General features: G+C 43.5%; 1 protein-coding gene across 2 annotated transcripts in view; it reads left to right on the top strand.

Annotated features, from left to right (window-relative positions):
• The window catches only part of klu (zinc finger protein klumpfuss), a 29,058-nt gene extending 15,262 nt beyond the window's left edge, over positions 1–13,796 (top strand). The window contains exons 1-2 of one of the 2 annotated variants that reach the window (XM_070995673.1): positions 9,652–9,668; positions 10,022–13,796. In XM_070995673.1, coding sequence (XP_070851774.1) covers positions 9,663–9,668; positions 10,022–12,607 — 2,592 coding nt within the window. In that variant the 5' untranslated portion in view covers positions 9,652–9,662 and the 3' untranslated portion in view covers positions 12,608–13,796. Of the gene's footprint in view, positions 1–9,651; positions 9,669–10,021 lie in introns of those variants that run through there. The other variant, XM_036815640.3, reaches the window with a different exon arrangement.
• The last annotated feature ends 5,137 nt before the right edge of the window (positions 13,797–18,933 follow it).

Below are 18,933 nucleotides of genomic sequence, written 5' to 3'. Positions count from 1 at the left end.
AAACCACCGAGAAAATCAAAGCCTGAAACTGTGATCGGACACTGAAAATTAATGACTTCCAAGGGCCTCCCCGTGGAGCTGACTGAATAGAAAAAAGCCAAGGAAGCTTAAGGTCATTTCTTGACACTGGCGAGTTTTCTTATGTTTGGAATTTTCAGTAACGATTGTTTTAAATGGCCCTCAAAAGCCTGCACTTTGTAAAAGAAATATTTGGAGTCAAACTGTGGGTTTTTTGGATGACAATTGAGTATATTTTCTTTGGAAATAATTCCATAAAATCAAAAACTTAATTTTGTATTAATTTATATTATATCATATCTTAATCTTATTAAAAAAAAGGATTCTATAACATGATCTCTAATTTTATTTAATTTCTATTTAAATTCGTCAGACTTTTTTCTTTCGCTTTTAAAAGTAAAATCAGTATCTCCATCTAGATAAAATCGTGTTATCCATTCTCTTTTAGTTTCCTTTCGAAATCGATCTATAAACTCTACGAGTTTTTAATATGACAATAGATAGATGTTCTTTAAAAATAATTCTATAAAATCAACCGGTTAATTTTTTATGAATTTTAATCTTGTTAAAAAAAGGATTATATGACATGATCTTTAATTAAACTTAATTTCTATTTGAATATGTCAAACCATTTTCTTTCACTTTTAAAAGTATATCTATGTATATAGATAAAAACGTATTATCCATTCTCTTTTAGTTTCCTTTCGATATCGATCTATAAACTCTATTTCATTTGCTATGTTTTAAGTGCGTTTTACACAGGTATTGCGCGCGTTTTTCAACGTCTGACGCTCGTCGAAAGGCCTCCCGACCCTCAAGTCCCCTCAAAACCCCATGAGAAACCCCCTAGACCCGCTCTTGAAAGCCCCCCTCTGGACTCTTGGACTCTCGTATAATGCAAAGTGACAGCAACGGCTTGTAGGCAATCAAAATGCGAGCCAAAACACGCGCAAGTTTGCAATTGTGGGTTGTTTTTGTTGTTGCTGGCTGTTGTTGTTCCCTGTGTTGTTATTATTATTTTAGTTCTTGTTTTTGTTGTTGTTGTTGTTGTCGACTCCACCTGGCAACGCAAATTGAAAGAACTTGTTGCAGTCAACGGGGCAAAAATTGAATGCTTTGCACTTGCCTTTGCGGTCACAAAACAGCACTCAGAAAACAGAAAACTCCAAGATATTGGTGGTTCAGTGGTTCAATGGCTCGGTGGAGTGGTGGTGCACTTTCGGTGGTTACAACTATTGATTACATGCCTCGGAACGGCTCACATTACCGGAGCTGGGGAGCCCAGATGCGGGTGTTGCTGGCGTGCCAGCAACATGGCGATATGTTGCTCCAATGTCCCAGCAGCAACATCGAACTCGCACGGAGTCTGTAATTAATGCGGGAGCCTGCGCTGACATTTTGAGAAATTTATTGCTCCAAGTGGATTTATAGTCTGCGACATTTTATAGTTTTGGCCCCAGAGAGCCTGCGGTTAACCAAGATCCCTGCGAGGATCGCGGAGATCGTAGCAGATCGATGTGGGCAATGGGAACTGGGGAACTGGGAACCCTTAATGCGCATCATGTGCGCGCGCGCATATATAATTTGGCTACCCGATAATGATCGGCCTTTGGCATAATAAATTTTACACAAAGCGAAAAAGAAACGGGAAAATGTGCCGCAAAACGCTCAGATACTTTCAACTTGTTGCTTTTGCTCTTGCTGTTGCTGTTGCTGTTGCCGCTGCGTATCCCCACTTGCAATCTATATTAATTTTTATACGAAACCGAACCGAGTCACGCTGCTGCACTTTCATAAATGCCAAAAATTTCACCTGCTTTCACAAAGATGATTAAAAATAAATATGCAGGCGCTGCAATTCTCGACGGCCGAAGGTTGATATACGATAATTTCGTTCTGATAATGTGACGGACGGAGGATGAGACAGGCTGGACCTGTGACCCAGTTGAGGGTTTTCGGGATTTTCGGGGGTTTTCGGGCTATTCGGTTGATTTTCGAAGGTTTTCGACGTACTTTCTGGGCTTCGTGTTGAGCCAAAAAGCGTTTAAGGCTAATTGCAAAGATCGCTTTTGACTGATAAACGAACTGGAGAGGGCCGAACGGATATGGAGAAGGTGGAGTGGGCGGACTCGGAGGTTTGCCCCCTTGGCGCTGACCCAAAACCTTTTGCCCAAAAACCCTCTACGTTAAGTAAAAGACAGAAACAAGAGGGAAAAAACAAATATGCGGCATACAGAGCTCGTGCTTAATGATGATTGCTGGCCCCCAGAGGTTAAAATTAAATAATTTCCGACTCCAAATGAAGCCAAAGCGCGCTTCTCTAGTCTAGGCTAAAATGGCGGGCGTTCCAGCCATTCATTTTAGCCCGGCCATATATAATTAGCATGAAATGAGCCAGGGATCTTTAGTTTGGTCAAAGAAACCATTTTTTCTGAAGACTTTTCGCTTGTGGCGATTTTCGGTTTTTTTGCTTGCAAGTTCCTACGATTCATTTCGTTTTCAGCTCTTTTCTGCTATTTATGTTAATGCAGCGATTAAGCAGCAAATCGTGTGGCTAATTATGATAAACATTTGCCAAAGCCAAGAATAGAAAACAGAAAGAGGAAGTGCCACATTAAAGAGTGTGGCCAAGTGGCAGAAATTCAATACGTTTTGGAAGCAATTGTGTAAAGTGAAGGTAAAAGCTAAATAGAGAGACCAATGTCCAGTTTATTGCAATTATGTAATCTGACCAGTTTGTTTATTTTTAATATTTTAAGCAAACAATTTAAAGGTTGTATAACCCCGTCGATGCTGCGAAAATTGTATGCCAATTTAGGATCGACTTGACTTTGTAAAGCTATGAATATTAAACTGACAGAGGAAACTCGACATTAAAGAGTGTGACCAGGTTGACGCATTTTCGTGTTTAAACCTGTTTTGCATTTATTTTTATTTTCTCTGAGTCCCCTTCCCATTTTCTGTGGCCCTTTTAGGCGCCTCTGTTAGTCGGCAACGATAAGGCGGCAATGGTTTAATTTAGCTGCACCAGCGGCAGCAGCAGATGACGACAGGATCGTTGGGCCGGCCTACGTGCAACAGAAGTTGCTGCGGCAGCAACAGCAAAACAAATGTGTCTGTATATCGCAGCTAAATTGACTTTGATCACGCGATCCCGGATCCCCCTTGGCCCGAGTTATATGGCCAAGTTCAGAGACGACTCCAGGTTGCAGTTGCAGGCTCCAGGTTCTCGGGCGCGGCCTTTTGTGGCTCAAACGGAAGTATGCTAAGCAACTTGTTGCTGCAAAAGCAGCTGAAGGTGTATATTGCAAAAATAATTACATTTGATTGTAAAAGGCCAGCGTCCCAGTCTCTAGGCTGGGGACTCGAGATCGGACCTCGGCCTGCCAGAGAAAAATGTGCAACATGATTGCAGTTTACAGCCCCGGCAGCAGCAGCAGCAAAACCAACAGATAAAATGCATTTACAATTGAATTTGAATGTAATTTTATTTAAGCTGCGGTCAGCCAGGGGCAGCATGTTGCTCGGGTATTGCTGCTGTTGCTGCGGTGCTGCTGCTGCTGTTGCTGTTGCTCCTTGGCACGGCAGCAACAATTGGCCTGGTGGCAGGAAATCGCCATTATCTGGCATTATCCACTTGGCCAACGGTAGCGTAGGCTGCAACCTGCAACCTGCAACCACGTCAATCCCCAGATCAGAGCCCCTCTTAATTAATGATCCGAGTCCACGGCTCCGGTAGCAGTGGCAACTAATTAGCATATCGTTAGCTCACATATTGACGTCAAATTTGGTCCGGGCCAATTCGCAGTCGTTTTCAAATTACAGTGATCATTTTAATTGCAGTGCGCCAAGCTCGCATTCAGACTCAGATTCAGATTCACATTCAGACAGGGGCACCAATTGAAAGCAAACGAGCAACAGTAGCAGCCAAGCTAGTTATAATAAATGAGTTCGCCTCATAGGCAATGTAAAGGCGGGGGAGCAAGGCGATAATGAAATAGGGAGATATATAATAGGCTATACAGAGATCAGAGTTCAAAACAGAGAGAACTTATAGAAATTCTATAAAAATGTTTATTGCAAAATGGAGATACAATATCTGTTGGTATTAGAAGAGGATTAATAATAACTATTCATTTAAATATATTCCCTGTAAAAAATAAATTGAACAACCCTAAAATATGTAATAGGAACACTTTCATATCAGAGTTTAGAGCAAAGAGAAAGTAGTAATGCATATGGGAAGAATGGAGATCTGTTGGTATTGGAAGAGGGGTAAACATAAGTTATTTAGAAATACATGTTATTTTATTATATTTAATTATTAAAAACTATCAGATAAAGTTTCCATTAAATCAAAAAAATATATTAGATAACTACATTAAAATAAACTTAGATTATCATGGCTTTAACTGCTACCATAAATGGCATTCCTGGTTTTCCAAGGCCGCATTTTCCTCGTAATTTTTCTCCAAGCTCCCTGGCTTCACCCGAGAGTTTTTCCCAAACGAAAACAATTGAGCCAGAGCTTTTCCAGCCAGTTGCGAGCTCGTGTTGCCGCGGGGGGCGGGCTCAGCAACATGTTGCTGCTGTCATTGGCTACCAGCAACAGCGGCGATTGTTGTAGGCGTAAAAAGAGTTTTCCCCACGTTGTTGTTTTCTGTTTTTTATTATATCTCGTTTGATGAGCAGTTGAGTTCGTTGTCGTGGCTAAGCAAATGGCGTTTTATTTTATTAGCCATATTTCTGCCCCGTCATGCTTTGTTTGCCTTCGGGCAGCGAGTTGTTGCTGTTGGCTGGTGTTGTCTTTGCACTTGTGATTGAAGTTGGGGCTCTAAAGCCCCCCTTCTATACCCCCTTTCTCCACACAGAAGGCCCGTCCATTATCAATGCATATCACGTTGAATGCTGATGTTTATGATGTCGTTTATTACGACCAAAGACAAGTGAAGTAAACTCCAGTGAAGTGTGGCTTAAATGGCGTCAGAGACATTTGCCAGATTAATGGCCACAGTCCCCCGGAGATTTTGGGGGCGGGGGAGCCCGACAGGGGCGTGGCAACACCAACAACTGCAATCGCACACCAACAAATTGTTTACATTTTAATTTCTGCAATTTTATTTGCTTAGCTCTGCGAACTGTCGTCGGTTTTGTGAGACAGGGGAGGGGTTTGAAAAGGGGGTCTAAAAAGGAGGCACATGGCACGAGGCTTATCGCGGCGTCTCTGGGTCCCAAAAGGAGGGGGTTATACGATGTGTTTGACGGGTGCTACTGCAAAACTTCATCAAGTTTCGCTGTGTGTAATAAGCGTGACAAATGCCAGGCAAATACAGTGGTCACTCAGCGGGGAATACCTCTGTTTATAAGTTGTTTATACTATAAATAAGTCATAAATGATGTTTCCAACTTGATGGGATAGTCCAATATTCAACTCTTTAACATCTTGTATACCAATATATTAAAATAATATTATAGTTCTATAAATATCTCACTATATACCCACAAAACAGGAATATTTAGGATCAAGAACTCTCAAAATAACAATAGATTTACTTTATTAGAAGGTCTCCTATTGTTTAGGTATTCCTCATACAACCCTTTTTTTGGAACTGGGGATTTTTTATGCGAAAGTTCACCCCCTTTTCGGTTGCCAAAGTGCGCCGCCTAATTATTATAATTATTTTGGTCACCTATACGGTTGTTGGACTGCCTCAAAAACTGGCCGTGAATCATATTTCCATGGCATTGCACATTTTCAGTTTTCACTCGGCAGTTTTGCAGAGCGAAATAACAAAGCCGAGTTGGCAAATCTGGGTTCTGGTTTTATTTTTTATTTTTGCCATTGTTGACAACAAATGAGCGCCATTTAATGCGCTTCCTAGTGTTTTCCCCCCGTTGTTGTTGCCGTCGTTGTTCGCTGGTTGTTCGTTGTTCATTGTTCGGCGTTGTTGGTTGTTTGGCGTAATTAAGCAGCGCTTTTCCGTCTTGAGTCGCAGTCCCAGCCATTTTGCACTTGGCTTGCACTTTTCCAGCTTTCGGCTTTCAGCGCTCAGCGTTCAGTTTTCAGTTTTCAGATCACTTACGAGCACTTGGCATTCGCCGTTCCACTTTGCCAAACATTTGCTTACAAGCATGTTTCGCTGTCCGCTCTTTTTGGTCTTTAGCTGGCGACTTGTTAGCGCCATGTTTACACTCTGGAAAAAGCTTAATTAAATCTACGATTGCCTTTCGTTCCCGTTTTATTTTTGGCCACTTACGAAGTCATTCCACCCGTGGCCAAAAATTAACACTCCATTTAGCATAATTTCACACCATCTCCACCATCGCCTGACAAGTCCATTTTGTCTTTTCCCTTCTCTTATTATGCAATCTTTCGCCCTGGCCAAAAAAAAATCCCCAAACGAATTAAAGTAAAGTTTTGGGATTTTTAAGAACGAAGTTGGGGGTACCCTTCAACAAAATATTAAATATTCTTTCTTAAACAATCTATTATAGTTATTATATGCGCTCATATTTGTTGTTTTAATAAAGTATACAAGACTCTTTCTTAAAAAATATATTATAGTTATTATATGCGCTCATATTTGTTGTCTTATTATCTATGATATCCTGATGATTATTCCATATGACACCATAAAAGATCTGATAGTTTCTGACCAAGTTAAGAATCATGATTTGTAAACCCCTTTCGCTGCACTTTCCTCAATCGATTTAAAGTGGCAACTTCTTTTGCGAGTTAATTAACACTTGGCAAGGGTATGGACACTTATGCGGATATACGTACGTTTGTGTTTATCCAAACTCTGCCAGCCATAAATCAAAAATCTCGACACTCACCCGCCGCACCTCCTCCGTGAATCCGATCCCCGATTTCGCGTGCTAACAAGGCCCCAAAGCGGCGGAACCTTGGAGAACCCAGCAGAACTCGACTGGCGTGAAAATTTATGTTTTTTTCAGCTTTTTGTTCACTTTATTTTATGAATATACGTATTTATACTGGTATATATATGGGGGACAGCGAAAAAGAAGTGGGAAAAAGTTGGGCGGAGAGGAGGAAAAGCAGGAAAAGCAGCCAATGCCGTTGGCCACATTTGCTGGTGTAAAGTTTTTCGCATAGTTGTCAGCATTGCGCTGTTTAATTACCCTAATTAAGAATATTAATTGCCCTTCGGGTGGATAATGAAACGCGAGGGGGAGGTTGGTGGGGTGGTGACCCTATTCCCGGAAATAGAACATGAATTATGATATGCAAAAAACTTTCCGACCGTTTTCCATTTAAGTTGCGAAATCGAAAAAGTTGAGACAACTTTAAAGGGGGGGGCAAAAAAAAGGGGGGCGCTCAGGACAAAGGACACGCACTCCATTAAACCAAAAGGGGCAGACATGTGCGACAACAATAACAACGGCAATAGCAAGCCACTAACTGGCAGGAGGTGAAAGGTGAAAGGGGTGGCGGCGAAGGCCGGGGATGAGCAGATGGACACAGGTGTCCTGTCGCTGGCCCATCAACACCTCTTCCTCGGCTGGCCGGCAAGCCAACAGCACCAACAACTCGGAAACAGACGGGTCCGGCTCTTTTCATTTTCTCAACACGTAAAGCAAACACGTGACCGTTAAGGACATGGACTCCGGCTGCCCCTTGCTCTTAACCCGAGACCCCCGCCCATGCCACTCGGTTGTAGGCGCAAATTGCCAACAGAAGGACAACGACAACGAGTGCACTGGAAGAAACTGGGGGAGAGTCAGCAAATATTTTCATACGACTAAGACCTTAAAAATTTATTTAAGTATCTGTGTTATAACATTTTAAAGCTTAAAATAAATCACATCTAACCATTTTTTATATCTATGTTATTAAAAATAGCAAGCATTCTTAAAAAAAGGTTCTTAATTATAGAATTGATTTTAACGTATCTCTTATTTTCGGTTCAGAAATGCCTTACATTTTTAAAACTTATATTAGAGTTTATGTTATTCTGTATTTTTATTTGGTATGGTACTCTTTCAAATATTGGTGGTTTTAACCTTCAATTTTGGACTAAGACATAAGACATAAAATAACTATAAGAATGGCTGGGACTTTTTAAATTAATAATTTGTTTATCAAAAAGGTATAATTTTTTTAGAAATTTCTATTTTTTAATATTGGTATGGGACTCTTTTAAATAATAAATGTTTAAATCTTTAATTTTGAGCTAAGAAATAACTGTAATTCCTAGTATTTACTTTTCTCCATTAAGAAGTACAAAAAATATAATAAAAATGGTTAGGTTCTTTTTAAATTATTAATTTTTTTTATCAAAAAGGTATATTTTTTTGAAAGTTCAGCCTAAAAATGTATTTCACAGTGCACAGCTGAGGACCCCACCGTAAACTGACGGCTTATGGCAGACACAGCACAAAGCTTCGTTCTGCTTCTGCTGCACCACCCCATGCGAACCCCTTGCAAGCCCCCTTTAAACCTCCTGCTCCACCCCTGCTTTACACCACCCATATCGCAGCTACGTGCGTGTGTGCACAATATTCATATATCACAAGGATAAGCGCAATGCAGCAAACGTCCTTCCAGACGTGCCACTCGTTGTTGTTGTTGTTGTTGTTGTCGTTTGTGGTGCCTTGTCCTTTTCCCGAGCCAACTGCCTTTGGGTTCGGTGGCACCCCCCTTTCTACTCCCCTGCTCCAGCTCCTGGTGTGTGTGGTAACTTTTAATTATTTGCGAATGTTGGCGCCAGACGGCGAGATGCGATGCGATGCGATCCTGTCCAGGACTGTCGCCCGTTCCATCCTGTCTCCTTTCCTTCATTGATTTCGCTGACCAGAAGCTTAGGCGGCGGAGGTTGGGGGGTGGTGACAAAAAGGGGGTGTTCGCCGGTCAAGGCGAAGGCAGCGCCAAAATCCAAAGGCCCCATAAACTTTGAGCGCCATAAAATCTGCTGGCAGCGCCATAAAAATTCCCACAGCGGGAGTTGGAGACTGGAGACTGGAGACTGTACCAGAACTCCCTCCCCGCGGCACCCTTTCGGCCCTACTGTACTCCTCTACTCCACCGTTCCATCTAACCGTTCCGTCCCTTTCCCATTCCCCCATTCCGTACGGATAAACGCATAAAACTAACGCAGCGTAAACGCCGCCGTTGTTGTCATCTGTCTTCTCGTTACGTTATTTCTTTTTGGCAGCTTCAGCACAAAATTTATCTTATTTATTTGTTTGACTGAAAGCCAACACAAACGGATGCCGGGGAAATTGCTGCATTTTGATGCTTGACTGATTGCTTCCTCAAAACATATCTTTAGTTTTATTTTCCTCTTGATTTGGCTTAAATTCTCTGCTTCTAACCCAATTACGTAAGCGTAGGAGTATTGGCGATCTGGCAACGCTGCGCGTGACAAGTGTTAAAAGTATCGAGTGCAAGGGAGATGACTATCTGCATCGTATCCGAGCTAAAGCGAGATGGAATTCTTGTCTTCGCAGAAAATTTTTGTCTTCGTCCCGGAAGAAAGCTAAATTTTCAGCTTCGTAAATCCAAAAATTTACTAAGCCTCCCGCAACCAAAACCAAACTTTGGACAATAAGTCTTTTCTAATTGTCTTTAACTAACCGAAGTGATACGTTTCCTTTTACTCTTGTGCAAAAGATCTGAAAGAATGGTGGTGGGTGTTTAAATAATTGATTTGGCAGAAAAACAATTGGTTAATGTTTTAATTGTTAAGAATTATGATTAATTGATTTCCATTGGTAAGCGTGTTGGAAAAAAAATTTCAGCAAAACTGTCGAGTCATCAAGGGCAGATACTTCTTAGGTTAGGGTACCCCAAAACCTGAAAATGTTTTTATCGTTGAGTAAGTTTTATGGTGATTATAAATACTACCATGTCTCCCCTGAATCTGAAAAACTAATTTTTAATATTTCCATATATTTTATCAACTAATTTTTAACAGAAATTATTCTTTGTCATGTCCATAATTAATTTGATGTATTTTGTTTCTCCTCCATTTACTTGCAGTCTCGCCAGGTAGCCCGAAAGAATCCCAGACCCCGCAGGCTGGATCAATTGTGGCCGGAGTTGCCAAGGTCAGCACAACTGCAACGGGAGAACCGCCCCCCATCCCCGATCCAATCCCCATCCCAACCGAAAGCCTCCAATCCGCAGGAGAAGCCGCCGCTGAAGCCGCAAAAAGTTGACCTCATGACGATGGCAGAAGGCACCGACCCCATGGGGCATGGTCACCACACGAATCCGCACAATCCGCCCCCGCAGCCGCCGCAGCACCACCCGCACCACCTGCCCCTGCCCCACCCCCCGCCGGCACCACCGCCGCAGCTGCTCAACTTCAACCACCATCACCACCACCAGCAGCAGCAGTATCTGCCCCACATGTACCCTGCGCCCGCGGCAGCTGCCCAATCTCACTCCCACTACGGTGGCCTGCAGTATCCGCATCCGCACGCCCTGCAGCACCAGCACCACCCCCACCAGCACCACCTGCCGCTGGCCCTCAGCCTCCACCAACAGGCGGCTGCTGCGGCGGCCGTGGCTGCAGCAGTGGCCACCAACCACTCCAACAACAACAATCAGGCCAGTGTGGCCAACAACAACATAGTGGTGCCGTGGAAGCAGCGCAAGCGCAAGCGCCTCTCGGCGGTGCTGGACAAGCTGCACCACCATAATAATAACAATAACAACGAGACCCACTCGAATGGTCTGGCCTGCAAGGCGGAACCCATGGAAATGGAGGAGGATTTGGCCGAAGACGGCGAACAGGATGACGAGGATCATGATGACTCCATACCGGATGAGGAGGAGGAGGATCGGGAGGAGGATCCTGGCAAGTACATCAAGAGCGAGCAGCCCGTCAGCGAGGACGAGGAGAACGAACCGGAAATGGACAACGAGAACGAGGACATTTCCGGCGAGGATCTCGAGCTGTCGCACAGCGATGATAACGATCAGGACAGCCCCAGGATCAGCATGAGTCCTCTGCAGCTGCAGGCCGCCCAGAGCAATCTACCCCAGGATCAGAATCAGGCGCTGAACAAGGAGAATCCGCTGCATGTGGACATCAAGACTGAGATCCCCAGCCCTTACGATAGGTATTTCCCGATACCGTCTCCTCTGTTCGGTTACTACCTGCACACCAAGTATCTGAATGAGGTGTTCCGACGGCGTCCAGATCTCTATCCCTCGCCCCTGCAGCACACCCCCTCTTCGATAGCCTCGGAGACGGAGACTTCGCCCACTTCTCACGAGCGGAAGAGCAGCTCCAATCACATGCTGCCCCACGCTCTGCTGGCCAATAACTCACCTCCGCCATCGCTGCCCTCACCGCCGCGCAGCGAATCCTCGGTGGGCAATAGTGTGGCCACCACGACCACCACCAGCACCACCAAGAAGCGCACTAGTCCCAAGCCCAAGGGCAAGAAGGGCGAGAAGAAGCCCATGCCGCCGCCCCAGGAGCGTCCTCTGGACCTGTGCATGCGCAACGAGGTGGAGCCCAAGAAGTACAAAAAGTCCGGCTCCAAATCCTCCCAGGAGTCGCGTTCCGCCGTCATGATGCCACCACCGCCGGCCCTGAGTGCGGCCAGCAGTTTGGAGAGCATGAGTGCCCTGTCGCCGGCTTCGAGTAGCCACTCGGGTCACATGCCCATCACCACCGCTGCCACGCCCAACCACCAGCCACCGCCCAACTCTCCGTATGCCAACGCCATGAACGCTGCACATGCAGCTGCTGCGGCGGCGGCTGCAGCGATGATCAAGATGGAGATGCCATTGCACCCACTGCACCACCAGCAGATGCACCACTCGCAAGTGCCCACCACCACGGTGGGTGTGCCGGTGATCAAGGGCGATGTGGCCTCGCCCACAACAAAGGAAACGGTGGCATGGCGCTACAACCTGGACGTCTCCCCGGTGGTGGAGGAGATGCCTCCCGGTTCGGATGTGGCCTACGTTTGCCCCACCTGCGGCCAGATGTTCTCGCTGCACGACCGCCTGGCCAAGCACATGGCCTCGCGCCACAAGTCCCGCAATCCCGCTAACGATATTGCCAAAGCCTATTCCTGCGATGTGTGCCGGCGATCCTTCGCCCGCTCCGACATGCTGACCCGCCACATGCGCCTGCACACGGGCGTCAAGCCGTACACGTGCAAGGTGTGCGGCCAGGTGTTCTCGCGCTCGGATCACCTGTCCACCCACCAGAGGACTCACACCGGCGAGAAGCCCTACAAGTGTCCGCAGTGCCCGTATGCCGCCTGTCGCCGGGACATGATCACCAGGCACATGAGGACCCACACGCGATACGATTCCAGGGGAGGATCGCGGGAGGGCAGGGAAGGCCGGGAGGGACGCGAGGGCAGGGAGAGTCGCGAGTCGCGCAGGAGCGGCGAGAGAATGGAGGAGCCCAAGTCCCCCAGTTCCCATCCGCTGCTAGACATGAAGATGAACATGAACATGGGCATGGGAATGGGTCTCAATATGGGCATGCCCATGAATCCGATGAGCCTGCTGCAGGAGGAGCTGCTGCAGAAGTCCCAGCCGGGCCTGACCCTTGGTGGACCCATGCCCCTTGTGGTCAAGACGGAGAGCGCCTAACGCTGCCTGTATGCATCCAGACCATTTATGACCTGTTAGGCAAAATCGTCCATTGATAGGCCCAGCTTAGTGCTACAGCAACCATCTAAAAACAAAACAAAACATTAACTAGAGCAGTTTGTACTTGTACCGGAAATCTCTGCGAAGACTGAGGAACCTTAATACTACCTACAGTTTAAATAGGCTAAAGAACCATCAACTAATTTTTTAAAAGAGAGTTAGAGGGCAGCACTCAAGACCACCCAACGTATTAGCACCTAAACTAGTTCTAGTTGCTAGATCCTTTCGCGTTAATCGGACCCCCAGGAGTTTAGATAGCCAGGATCTTCGATACAGCTAGCAATTCCATGTTCCACACTTAGGCTATACTAGATATAAAGGCGGTCAGATCGCCCGACGATCTGATCTCTCAGCATTTTGAGCAACGTTGAAATTATTAAGCTAGACTCGCTACATAGGCTAATAGGCTTGCCGCATTGGAGAAAGGCATTAGAATCGTACTCTTACTCTTAATTTACTATTAATTTATTTGTAATGTTACTCAGCAGCATGTACACTTATACCACAACGATTTGTATTAATTTAATTTAACTATTTAATTTAATTTAATAGCCTACAGAAAACACAAACAAAAGACAAAGAATTCTCCCTAGGGCACAAAAAAAAAACACAAAAACTCATTTCTATGGAAATCTTACAAGACAAATATGAAACAAAAAAAAACAATTCCTTTTTTTTGTTCAACAAAAACACTGTTAAATTTACTTTATCTTTGTAATTGATTTATGCTCGCTCCCCTAATAATTTACTACTTTTTGTTTTCATGAAATGAAATAAAAACCTTTAAGTTTTCTTTAGTTCATAAACCATCTTTGGATTGGACACCCCTCACCCCTCTCCGAACCCCCAGGCGGGGACAGGTTAACCCGTTTGTCCCCCCGGGGGCGGAAATCCCCTTCGGGGTCGTTTCCATGTTTCAAGTTGAAGTTTTTCGTTATTTATTATAAAAAAAATGAAACAAAGCCCCGACACCCGCTTATTGATTATTAGTTCTTAGCTAAACGTTTAAATAAATTATTAACTTATGTTATTCTAGTTGGTTATGATTAGCTCTTAGTTAAAGACGTTTTTCACAAAATAAAACAAAACAAAGTCTACACACAGATGGACAATGTCAAACAAAACAGAATTTAAAGCCAACGCATTTTGTTATTATTTCAATTGGTTGATTTCTATTTTTTCAGATCTCTTGATTTTCAGATATGATTTCCATGAAAGCTTTAAAATATTTTAGCATATCCTTTCGGCGACTGCCCATTTAATTTGGTTATTATTTCAACGATTTCCTGATTAGCAGTGTGGACTTTTCAGACATATATTTTCTTTACGATATTAAAACCTATACTTTCCCTACAGTTTTCGTGCTTGAGCCGGAGACGATGTCGTAGTTTTAGCCGTAGTCGCAGCCGGAGCCGGAAACTGGCTTACAAGCTTTTAGGCAATGGGAATCGCTTACAAGGCGCAGTCAGCTCCTTTCGCCGGTCACGAAACTGCATTTTGGCACGCAGTCCCCACTTTTCCCACCCACTCCTCGCTTTTCGGCTGGTTTTTCCCACGCTGAGGATGCGGGGGTGTCTCGATAAGGAGGTGAAATAGGTGGGAGAGCACACCGCACCGATTCAAGTCCTTGTTCTTCGCATGGAAATTTTCTTGGGGCCTAATGGCCTCGAAACACGAAGAAGGCCGTCCGGGCGTGGGAGTTCCATGGGTGGTGTTATGGGCCTTCGAGAGGGGGTGTGTGTGGCGACTTGCTGCATTGCAGTTTGCGGCTAATGTCTGACCTTGTTTTGCAATGACTAAATTAATTCCTTAATAAGTGCGGTTGCAAAACAAACACGAAACTGCAGACGTGGCACAGTTGGCGACTCCCACTCCCTGTCCGCCCCCCTTACTGGCATTTCCGCCACCGCCCCTGCTTGGGTAATTAAGCAGTGAAAATGCCCCAATTGACAGACATTGTGTTGGCTGCGGAAAATGGAGGAGTTTCGCATCTCTGGGGCAATAAATCAGGGCGAGGGCTAAGTAGCCATCGTGTTGCAGCTATGTAGCATGTTGCACTCTATCACTTTTCACGGGCGGGGGACGGTGGACGGGGGGTTCCGTGGAGGGTGACTTATGGCCCAAACTGTATTAGCCGGGCCTAGATGTGATGATGCCGCATTGCATAATCCGCTCGGGTCGTGCATCATTTTGGCCAACATCGCCATCGCCTGACATTATTTGCAGCTTGCAGCGGATTTTTCTCCTTTTTAAAATACCCTCTATTTTTTAAAAAAGGGTATATGAGTTAGGATAATAACCCTAAAACTGAAATTTAAATTTTTTCACTCTAAATTGTTATTTGGGTTCTAAACGATCTAACTTATCTTTTATTTAACGATAAGTTCTTGGTTTTAAAAATCTTAGTATCATAACTATTTACTGTTTTGATTCTCATCCTATTCTGCAATATTATTTTTCATTTGTTGGTATCGAACATTTTTAATTTCTAAACTAGACCCAGACTGTTTTGATGTCCTAGTAATTTTGCCTATAATTTTTTTTACCCATTTCAAGTGGACATCTAGTGGTCGGGATATCGCGACTATACCATTTTCAAGCGGCCTCTTCTATTTTCACTCGGTTCTATTCTGTGGCACGCATAAATCTCTAAACAAGCGCGCGTGGCGTGTCGTGCGTTTATTATCACTTCCTCTCCACAAATCCAGGGGCGGGGTGACGAGATTCGGATTCAGGGGGATGGCTGGCATCCAACTTTCCTTTTGTCTCCGCTCGCGAAATTTATCGCCGTCATTTGTAATTGTAGCGCGAAAATTGAGTTTGAGTTTGAAGTTTGGCCAGGGTGGTCAGGGTGCTCGCAGGGGTGAATGGGAGCGGGACAGGGTTGTCGCCGTTCGCCAGTTTATGCATTGTTTCCATCAACATAATTCAGTTTGGCTTTGGATCAGCTCCAAGTGATTGTTTCGCCTAGCGGAGATTTACGGGCACTAAGCTGGGACCTCTACAAAAAAAAACAAGATGCGATATTGTATATAGGCTACCATAAATAGAGAAATAGATCTAGATTTATACTTAGATTTAGTGCTATATATTTCCGTCACACGGAAGTGCCTTAACAACAAAAATAACACAACATTTTTGATACCCAACAAGAACAAAAGTAAAAACTAAGCAACAACTAAAATTGAGATATTGTAAGATAGACTTTTTGCCTTGTACATTGAGCGACTTTTGCCAGGCCTAATCAACTTTTTGACTAATGATAAACAATAAATGATAAAGGTTAGCCCATGCGAGGGCATATATATATATGAAGTATATTTACCAGTTATACGTAACATATTTTTAATGAGCAGAAAACGTAGTCATAAGGTTTTTCAACTTAACGCTTCTAAGAAGTTAAAAATTTTAAGCATTAAATGCTAAACGCATCCAGTCAAGTATTTTTTAATAAAACTCCATTTACTAGACTCGAAGCAAACGCCTAAAAAACCAACCAAAAATAAAATTTTAATATTACAAAAAAATCCTTCACTCAACTAAACTCAAGTAAATTTTACGAATCGCTTTCAGAAGTATTTTTATAGCGCTTTTCGAATTTTAAATCAAAAGATCTAAACTATGTAAATTAAAGCAATAACTATGATAGCTAATCGATCAAAAGACTTTTCAACTCTTAGCTTACATTTGCCTTCTAGCCTTAAGAATTCCAGAATCGAAGATTAACTATGATATAAAATAAAACAATTTTATCGAAATTGCATTGAAGTGGAGAGAATCAGCGAGCAACATTGTGATATTAGTTGAGAACAAAATCGAATCACTTCCAACTGCTAGTTACGCTATCATTTTGGGATCTTGTGGATGCCCAAAATCCGAGCCCATAACCCCAACCCAATCCGATCTTCCAATTTGATTAAGGTGCTATTAAGTTCGATCTTATCTTACGGTGCTATGTACAGTGAAAAACGCTTGGTTAGTTTAAGTTCCCCTTAACTCCCCTCAACACTCTGACAATCCCTAGCTGCCCAAAACATAATTCATTATTGTACTAAAGTCTCTTGGAACTCTCTTGGCAGTTCCGCCATTGTACGCTAACGTTTAACTAAATTATGAATAACTACGAGTATTTCCATTAAGTCTACTCTAATTAGTTTCTCTTCCATCGCAAAAATACGAAAATAAATAAACGAAACGAAAACGAAAACTGAAACTGAAAACTGCAGAGGATCGGATTTTTGGAATGCGCAGCTAATGTAAAAAGTCTTCTGCCCGGCAGTCCTAACTGAATGCAATCAGGAGGGGATGGCTGGGGTCCTCAGATCGGGATGCAAGGATGGGATGGGACACCGAAGGGCAGCGGCAGAAATAATGCGCGTAATAACAAACTGCAGGCGTAACTGAAATGCCAGGCTACTGCGCATTTGTCCGGCATCCACTGAGAAAAAAGGGGGAGTTCAAATTACGAATATGGAAAAAAAAGACATAACTTCAACCTACGTGATGTTGAGCCCTAAACCATTTCCTTGTCCTATTTGGGTCCCCTTTGCGAATTGGCGAAGACAATGCCAGTAACTTCAATTTAAGCTAATTTAAAGGAAATACCCAACAAACAAAAAACACACACAGGATAGCCCAGAGGTAAAAAATATCAGAAATAAATGGGAAGTCCTAAAAATTAATTGAGAATAGTGCTAAATCAAAAATAGAGAATGTACAGTATTAGCAAATTGGCGCTAACTTGTATCTAATATTATGTAGTACTTTGAAAACATAAACTTATTCAACAGGGGACAATCAAATTTTAAAGTAATGTAAAAGGCTTTTAGATTTTTTTCCTGTCCTATGAAATTTACAATGTTCTTTATAAGAAACCCACCCCAATTCAGAGCTAAGCAAGATGTTTGGCATTTCCGGTAATTTCCTAATAATGTGTCGACTATGGTTGTTTTCCTATTTGTATCTTCTGCATTTATTTTTTCGTTATTCTCAAAGGTACCGAAATTGGTTTTTGATAACATCCCTATCATTTTTTGCTCAGTGTGGAATTGGCGAAGGCGTTGGCCCCGACGGACGGGAGGCGCAACTGCGGTAATTACAATTGCCGCCGGACATGGACGGCAGAAGCGGCACCACCGCACCACAGCCAAGCGAGTTGCACAGTGGCAGGCACAGCTGTGTGGCTCCGTCAGTGGACGTGGATGTGGCTGGGGATCCTCATCCTCGCTTTTCGAGTCCCTGCCCAAGAGACAATTATATGCTGCCAGAGACGCATGCGCAGCTTCCTGGGTTGCTGCATTTCGTTTTACGTTTTTATTTGAGCAAATTGCTGGCAACTTTGCGCTGACTGACTGACTGAATGATAGACTCACTGACTGCTCCGGAGTCCGGCTTTTGAGTCCGAGCCTCAGTGACTGACAGTTGCCAAGGCTGGGCCCCCAACCCTGGCCGTTCTGTGGCTCCCCGACTTCCGAACTCCCAGCTTCCAGCTCCCGAGCCCTCCCCAGCACTCCTCGAAAATGTCTACGTGCGGGCGTTTTGCTCAAGAATGCTCTCGGGTCGCTGGTCCCGAACGATAATGATGATTGCAGTCTAAATTATGATGCCGGGCTGCTGTACAGAGAGAAAGTGTAGCATCAGCAGCAACATCAGCCGCATCAACGGCAGCAGCAGCAGCAGCAACAGAAGCTGCCTGCAACATCATCGACCTGGCAAGGCTACTCCTCCTCTTCCTTTGTCGAACAGGGCTGGAATGCGGTGGGTTCCCTTAAAATATTTGGGGTTGAACGGTCTTCATCTTTATAAGAGTGCAAAAGGTGAATTTCATTGTCATAAATTAATTGCAAAGAACTTCAAACCATATTAATATGAGTTTTAACCAAACTACTTATACTATATGATTAAATAATAAATAAATAATTAATAATATTTTATTCTATCTTTTATTCTATTCTATTGTATATGGGCACTTTAAAAATGTTTAATTATTTAAAAATGGGTTAGAAACAATTTCCAAATTTAAAATGTAGCTATTAGATGACATTAACAAAGAAAGGAACATATATATTTTACTTAACTAACTTAACCAGGACTAAATATTATAGTAGTTCTCATAAAGTAAAGTAAGTAACAGACCAATGATCAAAGATAAATGTGTAAGATCAAATGGTTTATAAAATATGAATTTTGAACTTGTCTGTATTGTTATTATGACGATAACAAAGAAAGGAACAAATGTGTTTTTTTTAACTTAACCAGGCGTAAAT

The sequence above is a fragment of the Drosophila suzukii genome, chromosome 3 (assembly GCF_043229965.1).
Source record: "Drosophila suzukii chromosome 3, CBGP_Dsuzu_IsoJpt1.0, whole genome shotgun sequence".
Classification (NCBI taxonomy): domain Eukaryota; kingdom Metazoa; phylum Arthropoda; class Insecta; order Diptera; family Drosophilidae; genus Drosophila; species Drosophila suzukii.
The sequence above is the reverse complement of the archived record's forward strand: the minus strand, read 5'-3'. Positions and strand labels throughout refer to the sequence as shown.